This window comes from Narcine bancroftii, chromosome 1 (assembly GCF_036971445.1).
Source record: "Narcine bancroftii isolate sNarBan1 chromosome 1, sNarBan1.hap1, whole genome shotgun sequence".
Classification (NCBI taxonomy): Eukaryota; Metazoa; Chordata; class Chondrichthyes; order Torpediniformes; family Narcinidae; genus Narcine; species Narcine bancroftii.
Genome location: NC_091469.1, coordinates 132,387,314 through 132,399,074, shown reverse-complemented (window position 1 = coordinate 132,399,074; position 11,761 = coordinate 132,387,314). Strand labels below are relative to the sequence as shown.

The 11,761-nt window shown below is 43.9% G+C and overlaps 1 protein-coding gene across 2 annotated transcripts in view; it reads right to left on the bottom strand.

Annotated features, from left to right (window-relative positions):
• Window positions 1-1,922: 1,922 nt before the first annotated feature.
• enpp6 (ectonucleotide pyrophosphatase/phosphodiesterase 6) overlaps window positions 1,923-11,761 on the bottom strand; it is a 93,770-nt gene continuing 83,931 nt past the window's right edge. For both annotated transcript variants that reach the window (XM_069940287.1, XM_069940297.1), the window contains one exon: window positions 1,923-4,398. In XM_069940287.1, coding sequence (XP_069796388.1) covers window positions 4,181-4,398 — 218 coding nt within the window. In that variant the 3' untranslated portion in view covers window positions 1,923-4,180. The remainder of the gene's footprint in view (window positions 4,399-11,761) is intronic.

Sequence of the window (11,761 nt, the reverse complement as noted above, 5' to 3'; positions counted from 1 at the left end):
GGGTTTCATCCAAGGGCTCCAGTTTCCTCCCACCGTTCAGAATCTATCAGGATTTGTAGGTTGAAAAAACACACAAATGCTAGAGGAACACTGCAGGTCAAACAGTGCCTTTATGTAGCAAAAGTAAAGGTACATCACCAACGTTTCAGGCTTGAGCCCTTCATCAAGGGAACATGAGAGGTGTCTGAACAAAAGGTGGAGGGAGGGTGGGAGATGATAGGTGGGGGGGGAACACTGCAGGGAGGAGGAGTCTAGGCTAGGTGGACAAAGGAAGTAGGAACTGGAATAACTGGTTAAAGGAATGGGGTGGGGGGGGGGGTGGTGGAGAATCAAGCTGATTAGTGGAATTCAGTGAACTCAATGTTCATGCCCTGGGGTTGGAGGGTGCCCAGAAAAAAAATGAGGTGTTGTTCCTCCAATCTGCAGGTGGTCATGGTGGGGTAGTGTGAAAGGCCATGGGCAGACATGTGAGCTTGAGAGTGTGACTCAGAATTGAAATGGTTGGCTCCAGGGAATCCCCCTCGTCCTCACGTACCACCCCACCAGCTTCTGCATCCAGCACATTATCTGCCAGAATTTCCAGCACTTACTACAAGACCCCACCACCAGACACATTTTTTCCTTCTCCTCCCCTCAGCCTTCCGTAGGGACCGCTCCCTCTGTGACTTCCTTGTGAACTCTTCCCTCCCCACCAATCGCCCCCTTCAGCACCTTCCACTGTGGTCGTAGGAGGTGTAATACCTGCACCCACACCTCCTCCCTCATCACAGACTGAAGTCCAAAACAGACCTTTGAGGTGAAGCAACACTTCACCTGTACCTCCAAAGAACTCTTGCTGCATCCAATTCTGTGGCCTTCTCTACATCAGAGAGACCGATCGCAGATTAGGAGATCGCTTAGCCCAGCACCTCCTCTCTGTCTGAAACAAAAGCGACCTCCCCATAGCTAACCATTTCAATTCTGAGACACACTCTCAAGCTCACATCTGTCCATGGCCTTTCACACTATCCCACCCTGACCACACGCAGATTGGAGGAACAACACCTCATTTTTTGTCTGGGCACATTCCAACCCCAGGGCATGAATATTGAGTTCACTGCATTCCACTAATCAGCTTGCTTTTTCCCCCTTCCACCCTCCTTTAACCAGTTCATCCAGTTCCTACTTCCTTTCTCTCTCCACCTAGCTGAGCCTCTCTTCCCCCGCCACTGCAGTGTTTCCCCCCTCTCCACCTATCATCTCCCACCCTCACCATCCCCCTTCCACCTTTTGTTCAGACATCTCTCGTTTCCCCACACCTTGATGAAGGGCTCAAGCCCGAAACATTGGTGATGTATCTTCACCTTTGCTACATAAAGGCACAGTTTGACCTGCTGAGTTTCTCCAGCATTTGTGTGTTTTTCCACTTAACCACAGTGTCAACAGCATCCTGTGTTGTACCCCAGGGTTTGTAGGTTAATTGGGTGTAATTGGGTGGCACAGGCTTGTGGGCAGAAATGGTCTGTTACTGTGCAGTATGACTAAAATTTAAAAAAAATTAATAAAACAAATTTACAATAACAGCTCAGTTAGGATTTTTGCAGTGGAAAGGCAGGCAGTATCTCATTCCTGAATAATCAATGAACCAAAGACACTGCCTTACTTTTTTAAAATTTATTGTAAAGTGGTTTATATGGACGCTGCTGCAAAAGACCGAATTTCATGACTTGTTCATGAAAATAAAGTCTGTTTCTGATTCTGATTAAGAAAAGCTGCAGTGTGGTGCGTTTATGCTCTGGTATGGTATATCTTGCCAATGTCCACCTTTCATGAAGGCAGAATTAAATCATGGAATTGGAATTGAGTAAAACAACAGGGATTGCAGTATTGGGGATAAATAAATACTGCCCCATCAACAGGAAGAAATCTTTGAATTACATTGCTAATTTTATAGCCTTTATTTGGACAAATCAATGATTTAACATCCAAGTACTAATGCAAATTAGGAAACCTGACTGCTTAATTTGTGCACCAGAAGATCCCATGAACAATTTCTCTGGCAGTACCTTAAGATCGAGAATTACTTGCTTTCACATGTTTTTTGTGAGTTAATCGATAATTATTACAGGTCCCTGACTTACAACCGATGTGACTTACGGCCATCCACACATACAACCCCCTCAAAAAATTAAAAATATATGTAAATATAAAACTTAGGCTTTTACGGGTGAAAGTAAGGGCTTAGCTATGGAAAATAGCATCAACATCAGTGGTGGTTAACCTCTCGCGAGAGCTGGCCTTGGTGGCCACCAAGTTGTATTTGATGAATGATAAAACGGATACAGTGAATTTCCTACATGCATCCAGTTCGAGATATGACCAGTCAGTCAGAATGGAACACGATCGTAAGTTGAGGACTCTCTGTATAATACAACCTGTGCTGTGACAGCAGATCTGTTGCTATTGGAATCATCCTCAAGTGCCCTGACATTCCTGGTCCAGAAGTTCTTCACTCTCACCAGCCTATTCTCAACACTGAACCCTGATCCCAATCCCCAGTCCCGGTTGCCCACATTGCCCACTTAATCCCATGTATCAATTAAACCTCAAACATTGGCTAAATCAGGGGTTGGGAGGATAGGCCCTGCGGAGGTCAGGAACATGGGCTGGCTGTGTGGCTGAGACCATAGGTTTGGAACGTTGCTCTGGAAGGCAGGTGGTCTCAGGGGTTTGAAGAATGGGCCAAGTGCACAGCTGGAGACAAGGACAGGGAGCTTGGGCCAGGAGTGAGGACAGATCCAAAGACTGGGAGCCAGGTTTCAAGCATGTGGGTGTGGAGTGCAGGTGGAGCCAAGAGTTGGGAAGATGCGCCGTGTGTAGCTGGAATCGGTGGTCGGGATTGTGATCAGTTAGGTCTGGAGTCGTGTGTCAGGAGCACGGGCCAGGTTTATGGCTGGGAGTGAGGTTGGGGTAATGTGGCAGGTGTGCGGCTACAGCCAGGTAACAGGAATGTGAAGAGCCACAACTAGACACTCTGAGATGTGGATTAGAACATGAGCCAAAACAATACTGTGACAATGACTAGAAACTTGTTTTTATAATGTTGATTGTGGGATAAGTATTGTGCAGGATATGAGGAACAACTCTCTAGAAGAGTACTGAAAGGTCTGATATTTGAAGGCAGACTGGGTCTTAGTTCAATAGCTCATCCAAAGGACAGGCGTGCAGAGAGGGCAGCACTCTTTTGGCCCTGCTCTGAAGTGCAGTTTAAATGTTGTGTTCAAATCTCTGGAAATAGGAATTGAACCAGCAGCATCGAAGATGAGAGCATTCCAAATGAGTTTCTGCTGACCCATTATCATGTCCCAGCCCACAAGGGTTGTCATCTTCACTGTAAGTGTATTAGACATGACAAAAATTTTCAGTGATGACAGGGAAGCCTTTAGCTAAATGAAATCATCTTCCTCCCTGTAAACCAGTTAACAACAAGAAACTGGAAGGACTCAGAACGTCAGGGAGCATCCATGGAGAGAAACAGTTCAGCTCAGGACCCTTTCTCTAGACTAGGACATGAAGGGAAAATATCAACCCTTTGGACTCTGGCCGTTTTTTAACATTTCAGAATATATACTCCAGACTGGGTCCATGGGTAAACTACAGTACCAACACCAGTATGAACCAGCTGGTGGTTGGATACAAAACCAGTCCCAGAAAACGGGAACATTGAGTTTGTTGATAGTCCCTGAAAACTGGGACAAGGAGTCCAGAGGATTAAGCATAAAAGGAAGGTAGGGGAAACGACTAGGGAGATTCTGAGATAATATTACCTCTTAGCCCCTCCCCAGCCTTTTCTCACACCCTTTGAAGTCTCAAAACAGAGTCCCGATCCAATGACTGACTGTCCATTTGTAACCATGGAAGATGCCTGCCTGCTGGCTCCCTCCTGCTTCCCATTGTTTGCTCCAGATTCCAGAATCTTGTGCTTTTCTATTATCTATGTCATTTTCAATAATATTACTTATGCAATTGTCAAATTAACATTCAAAGTCTTAGAATATATCTTTGCCCTGCATGCATAATTTAAACAAAATACAAGTGCAAAGTTTCAGTCAGTGTAGAAGCTAATCGAAAGAAATAGCCAAACAGAACAGTCTTGTGAAAATTCCAATATTTTGATTGAAGTTAAAGAAAATTGAAAGGATTAAAAGCATATTAGAAAAAACATCCAGGCAAGCGTTATTGACACTCTGATGATGTTAGCTTCTGCCCTGAGGGCCAAAATAGCATTGTTCATCAGCACTGACTCCACTTGGGACCAGGAGCCATTGTTTGGCAATGGCGTTGTTCCAGTAATGTGGCACATGACATTGTATATGTCAACCACCCTCAGCGGAGGAACCGTGTAGTTCATTCTGAAATCTGAACAACACCAACACATATTTAGTTTGAAGCCAGACAACTTACTTTGAATTATTGACCATTTACAAAATATTTTATAATGTTAAAAAATAAATTATATTCCAGTAAAGCCTTAAACTATACACAGATATATGACATTTATCAAGGCTGGTAAGTAAGTATTTCACTTTCATCTCTTGACACCCCAAAATATTTTCAACCATCTACAAACCATGTCAGGAGCATGATGGTATATTCTCATTCATTACATTCAATTTTGGTCACCTCATTACAGGAAGCCTGTAGATACTTTGGAGGGAGGGCAGAGAAGATTTATCAGGATGTTGCCTGGATTGGAGGACATGTCATATGAAGCCAGGTTGACAGAGCTGGGGCTTTTCTCTTCGGAGAAATGAAAGATGAAAGGTGACTTAATAGAGATATCTCAGATTATGAGGGGTTTAGATAGCATGGCCACCTATTTTCTAGGGCAGCAAGGGCAAATACCAGAGGACATCAGATTAAGGTGAGTGGAGGAAACTTTTGGGGAGATGTCAGAGGTAAGATTTTTTAACTCGGAGATTCGAATGGATTGCTTGGGGGTGGAGTTGGAGGCTGGTACATTCAACATAGCACATAGAATAGCGCACCACAGTATAGGTCCATTGGCCCTCGATTCTACGCTGAACTATATATTCCTAAAAAAAACTAAACCCTCCCTACCTCATAAGCCATTATTTTTCTTCCATCCATGTGTCTGTCTAAGCGTCTTTTAAATATCCCTAATCTTTCAGCCTCCACCACCATCACTGGAAAGGCATTCCAGGCACCCACAACTCTCTATGTATAAATTTTATCCTTCATGTCCCCCCTAAACTTCCCTCCCTTCGCTTTGTACAAATGTACTCTGGTGTTTGCTATTCCTGCCTTGAGAAAAAGGTGCTGTCTGTGTACCCTATCTATGCCTCTCAGAATCTTGTGGACCTCTATTAAGTCTCTTCTCATTCTTCTTCACTCCAAAGAGAAAAGTCCCAGCTCTGTTAACCTTGCCTCATATGATATATTTTCCAATCCAGGTTATATCCTGGTAAATCTCCTCTGTACCCTCTCCATAGCTTCCACATCCTTCCTGTAATGAGCCGACCAGAACTGAACATAAAACTCCAAGTGTGGTCTCACCACAGATGTGAGTGTTGCAACATGATCTCTCTATTAAATTCAATCCCCCTATTAATGAATCCCAGCATCCCATAGGCCTTCTCAACTATCCTATCAAGTTGCATGGTGATCTTGAGGGATGTATGGTTTTGGATCCCCAAGGTCCCTCTGTTTATCCACACTCTAAAACGACCATTAACCTTGTACTCAGCTTTCTGGTTTGTCTCACCTCACACTTATCCGGTTTGAATTCCATCTGCCATTTTTTCCCAACTCTGTAATCCTGTCTATATCCTTTTGTAACCTAAGACAACCTTGAACAACGTCCACAACTCCTCCACAAAATTACTGACACATCCTTCTGCCTCTTCATCTAGGATATTTATAAAAAAATCCCAAAGAGCAGGGGTCCAAGATCCCTGTGGAACTCCACTAGCAGAATACTTACCTTCCACTACTACTCTCTCCTTTCTACATGCAAGCCAATTTTTTTTATCCACAGTGCGAAGTTTCCATGGATCCTATGCCTCATGACTTTCTGAACATGTCTCTCATGGGGAATCTTGTAAAATGCCTTACTACCCTTATTAATTTATTTTGCTACATCCTCAAAAACTCAATTAGGCTCTTGACAAAGCCATGCTGACTAACTTTGAGTGGACTTTTATCCAAATCCTCAAAGATCCTAATCTTAAGAAATATCTCCAATAGTTTGCACACCACTGACTTAAGACTCACTGGTCTATAATTCCCAGAATTCTCCCTATTACCTTTTTTAAACAATGGGACTATATTTTCCATTCTCCAATCCTTCGGCACCTCCCCTCTGGCCAAAGAAGACTCAAAGATCATGGCCACTGCCCCAGCTATTCCTTAAGTGAATTTGCGTCCGGCCCCGGGGACTTATCAATGTTAATGTTTTTAAGAAAAACCAGCACTTCCTCTTTACCTCAATCTCACATCGTCCATTACATAAGCATGTTCTATTCCAACTTCACCCTGATCAAGGTCCTTTTCTCTTGTGAACACTGAAGCAAAGTATTCATTTAGACCTCCCCAACCTCCTCAGCATCCAGGCACATGATGCCTCCTTTATCCTTTAGCTGTCTCACCTTCATTCTCATCATCCTTCTGCTCTTCACATATGTTTAGAACACCTTGGGGGTTCTCCTTAATCCTACATGCCAAGGCTTTCCCATGCCCCCTTCGAGCTCTCCTGAGTCCTTTCTTAAGTTCCTTCCTAGCTATCATATACTTCTCATGAGTCCTTGTTTCCTGCTTCTGATATCTAATGTATGTTTCCTTCTTCCTCTTGATGTTGCCTCACCTGTTTTGTCAACCACAGTTCCATTTTCCTACCATCTTTTCCCTGTCCCAATGGGACAAACGTATCCTGAACCCAACACAAGTGGTCCCTAAACATCCTCCACATTACTTCTGTGCTTTCACCCTTGAACATCTGTTTCTAATTTACTCTCATTATTTCCTGCCTCATCCCATTGTAATTAGCCCTTCCCCAATTAAACACTTTCCCATTTAGTCTGCTTTTATCCTTATTCATAGCTATGCTAGAGCTCAGTGAATTGTGGACATTCTCATCAAAATGCTCCCCCACAGACAGGTCCACCACCTGACCAGGTTCATTATTCGGAATGAGATCCAGTAGGGCCTCTCCTCTTGTCAGCTGGTCCACATACTGTGTCAGCAATCCTTGAACACACCTGCCAAATTCAGCCCAATCTACCTCTCTTGCAGTCAGGAAGTGCCAGTCAATATTAGGAAAGTTGAAGTTTCCCATAACAACATACCTGTATTTCCTGCATCATTTCAAAATATGCCTACTTGTCTGCTCCTCGGTGTCCCGAGGGCCATTTGGGGGCCTACAGACTACTCCTAGTACATGATTGCTCCCTTCCTATTTCTGACTTCCGCCCACACTGTTTCAGGAGACATTCCTTCTGTAATGTCCTCCTTTTCTATAACCATTACCAGTAATACTACTCTCCCCCTCTCTTACCTCCAATCCTATTCCTTTTAAAACACCTAAACACTGGTACCTGCATCAGCCAATCCTACTCTTCCTCCAGCCAAATCTCTGCACAATAGAAACATGTAAAAGACTCTTAGATAGGCACAAGGATGTAGAGAAGACGAGAAAATAGAGGGTTGTATGTGTAAGGTAGGGAAAGGTTAGATTGTTATAGGATGACATCATGGATTGAATGGCCTGTACCATGCTACGTTCTATGTTCTTCACTTACCTGGATTTCTGCTACTTTAACTACACTTAAAACAGCTCAGCTCCATCCAGGACAAAATAGTCTACTTAACTGATGCTACCCTAAATATTAGGTCTCTCCTCCACCAGAAAAAAAAATCTTGGTATATGTTCTATCTACAAAATGACCTACAGCAATGTACCGGGTCTTCTCTTTCCCAGTGGCATATACCACACATGTTTGCAAATGAATCAGGTCTGAGGGATTAACACAACCAAGTCACACACCTTCCTGATTTTGAAATGTATTGTTGAGGGTGTAAGTTCAGCACTGATACTGCAGCAGGTTAGGAAGGAAGCCTATCTCTAAGGCAGTGATGCTCGAATCTCATAGATTAATGGTGCAAACATCATTGCCACAGTAGCTCCACTGCCAGGATTCCAATCCGCCACTGTCAGAAAGGACTTTGCATGTTCTACCTGTGACCTGCGTGGGTTTCCTCTGGGTATTCTGGTTTCCTCCCGCCCTCAAAAACGTGCAGGCTTAGTAGGTTACTTGTGTGTAATTGAAGTCCAAATTCAACTTAAATACACAGTATCTTTGACCTAATACTATCAAGAAGAAGATACAGGAGCAAAATCGGGAGTTCTAGACTGGGAAACAACTTCTTCCTGCAGGCTGTGCAATTGGTGAATAGTTTCCGGTAACTGAGTAAATGATTTTAAAAATTATATCACACACACACACACACACGCACACACACACACGCACACACACACACACACACATAAACACACACATGTAATATATATGTTCAGATGTGATTATTATATGCTGTGTGTGTATGAGTGTGCACCATGGTCCAGAGATGCGCTGTTTTGTCTGGTTGTATATGTAAGATGAAAATAGACTTGAACTTGTATGATTGGACGACACAGGTTTCATGGCCAAGAAGGACCTTCTACTGTGCTGTATCGTGAAAATTAAAATGCAGCCAAAATACTGCAGGCCTCTCTTTATAATATTTTTGATTTGCTGAAATTAGTTATTTTCTCCTGATCTTACCCCACCTGGCAGATTCAGAGTAAAAAGCACAAAATATTGTTGGAATTATTTCTGGTTCTGGACCTATTTTTAAGATCAAGAACAATGTGACCAAGGAGGGGAAACAGCAGGATTTTAAATGGGACAATGGCATCAAATGTTGAGGTAAAAGGAGTAGAAAGGGAGGGAGCGGCCAGCGAGGAGCGGCGCAGTGAGTGAGTGGGGACTTGGGACTTTGGCTCGAGGGACCTCGGCGAGCAGGGGCTGAGAAGGAGCTCCTTGTGTGGAAAGGTATCTTTGAAACAACATATTTATAGTAAGAAAGGAGGAAATGGAGTCAGTTGGGGTAGTTAAGTGCTCCAGTTGTGGGATGTGGGAAATCAGAGACAGCACAGCTGTTCCTGACGACTACACCTGCAAAAGGTCCATCCAATTGCATATAATGAGTGACCGTATTAGGGAGCTTGAGCTGCATTTGGATGAACTGAGGATCATAAGGGAAGCAGAAGCAGTGATAGAGAAGAGTTACAGGGAGACAGTCACCCCTAAAAGGCAGGAGTCAGGGAATTGGGTGACTGTGAGGAAAGGAGGGAGAATGCCTGTGCAGAGTACCCCTGTGGAAATGCCACTCGGCAACATGTATTCTGCATTGGATACTGCTGGGGGGAATAGCCAATTGGGGATGAGTCGTGGAGGTCAGGTCTCTGGCACAGGGGCTGCCCCTGAGGTTCAGAAGAAAAGGAGGGATAAGAACAGGATACTTGTAGTTGGGGATTCATTAGTCAGAGGGACAGATAGAAGGTTGGTGGGACGAGATCGGGGATCCAGGTTGACCCTGGTGCCAGGGTCAGGGATATCTCTGATCGAGTTCATAGCATTCTGCAAGGGGAAGGAGAACAGCCAGAAGTCGTGGTCCATGTGGGGACCAATGACTTAGTTAGAAGTGGGGATGAGGTCCTGAAACAGGATTATGTGGAATTAGGTAGGAAATTAAAAAACAGGACCTCCAAGGTAGTAATCTCTGGATTGCTGCTGGTGCCATGCGCAAGAGAGGGTAGAAATAGGAGGATGTGGAGGATGAATGCGTGGCTAAAGAGATGGTGCAGGGGGCAAGGGATAAGATTTCTGGATCAATGGGATCTCTTCTGGGGAAGGCCGAACCTGTACAAAAGGGACGGACTCCACTTGAACAGGAGGGGGACCAATGTGCTGGCAAGCAGATTTGCTAGAGCTGTGGGGGACAGTTTAAACTAGTTTGGCAGGGGGGTGGGGAACAGAGTGTGAGAGCAGTGTCAAGGGAGCATGGCCACCTAGATAGGAATAATAACGATAACAAAGGTAGGATGGAGATTAGGGTAAAAGGTAGAAAAGAGAATATATGTGAGGGTCATTCTCTGAAATGCATATATTTTAATGAAAGAAGCATCGTGAACAAGGCAGATGAGTTTAGAGCATGGACAGATACTTGGGGTCATGATATTGTGGCAATTAGTGAGACCTGGCCACAGGAGGGGCAGGACTGGCAACTTAATATTCCAGGATACATTTGTTTTAGATGTGATAGATCAGGGGGTAAAAAAGGGGGAGGAGTTGCTCTGCTTGTTAAGGAAGACATTATTGCCATGAGGTGGCAGGATGGTCTGGAGGGATCGTCCAGTGAGGCTGTTTGGGTGGAATTGAGGGGTGAAGGAGGCATGAGGGTGCTAATAGGGGTGTATTATAGACCAGCAAATGGGCCAAGAAAATTAGAGGAACAAATTTGTAGGGAGATAACGTATATGTGTGAGAATCATAAGGTAGTGATTATGATTGGGATACCCATACAGTTAGAGGGCTGGATGGGCTAGAGTTCATTAAATGTGTTCAAGATTGTTTTCTAAATCAATTAGTAGAAGAACCGACTCGGGACGGTGTAATACTGGATCTCCTGTTAGGGAATGAGCTAGGTCAGGTATCGGACATTAATGTTGGAGAACAAATTGGGTCTAGTGATCATAACTCTGTTAGTTTTAGGGTAGTTTTAGGGAAGAGCAAGGAGGGGCCTAAAGTTGAGGTTCTGGATTGGAGAAGAGCAAATTTCAAAGGAATAAGAAGGGATTTGGGGAGTATTGAGTGGGGCAGGATATTTTCAGGTAAGGATGTAAATGAAAAATGGAGGATATTCAAAAAAGAAATTTTGAGGGTACAGAGTAGACATGTCCCAGTGAGGATCAAAGGAAAGGCTGGAAGTCATAGGGAGGCTTGGTTTTCGAGGAATATTGGAAATTTGGTTAGGAGAGAAAGGGAGGTGTACAAGAGGTATAAAGAGCAGGGAGCTGAGAATTTGAAGGAGGACTACAAGGAGTGTAGAAGGAATCTTAAGAAAGAAAGGCCAAAAAAAGGCACGAAGAGGCTTTGGCAGACAGAGTAAAAATAAATCCAAAGGGTTTCTATAGATACATTAAAAGTAAAAGATTAGTGAGGAATAAAATTGGACCCCTTGTAGATAGCGAGGGTAGGCTGAGTGAGAAGTCAGAGGAAATGGGGGAAATTTTGAATGATTTCTTTGCCTCGGTATTCACTAGGGAAAAAAATATTGAACCAGTTGAAGTAAAGAAAAATAATGGGGAGATCATGAAGCATATAAGGATAACCGAGGAGGTAGTGATGGCTGTGTTGAAAAAGATAAAGGTGGATAAATCTCCGGGACCGGACAAAATATTCCCAAGGACACTCAGGGAGGATTGTGGACAGATAGTGGGGCCATTAACAGAGATATTTAGGATGTCACTGGCCACGGGGGTAGTGCCAAAGGATTGGAGGGTGGCGCATGTAGTTCCGCTGTTTAAGAAGGGGTCCAAATGTAAACCTGGGAATTATAGGCCCGTGAATCTGATGTCTGTGGTGGGCAAGTTGATGGAAAGTGTTCTGAGGGATGGTATTTACAAATATTTGGAGGTACAGGGATTGATAGGGAGTAATCA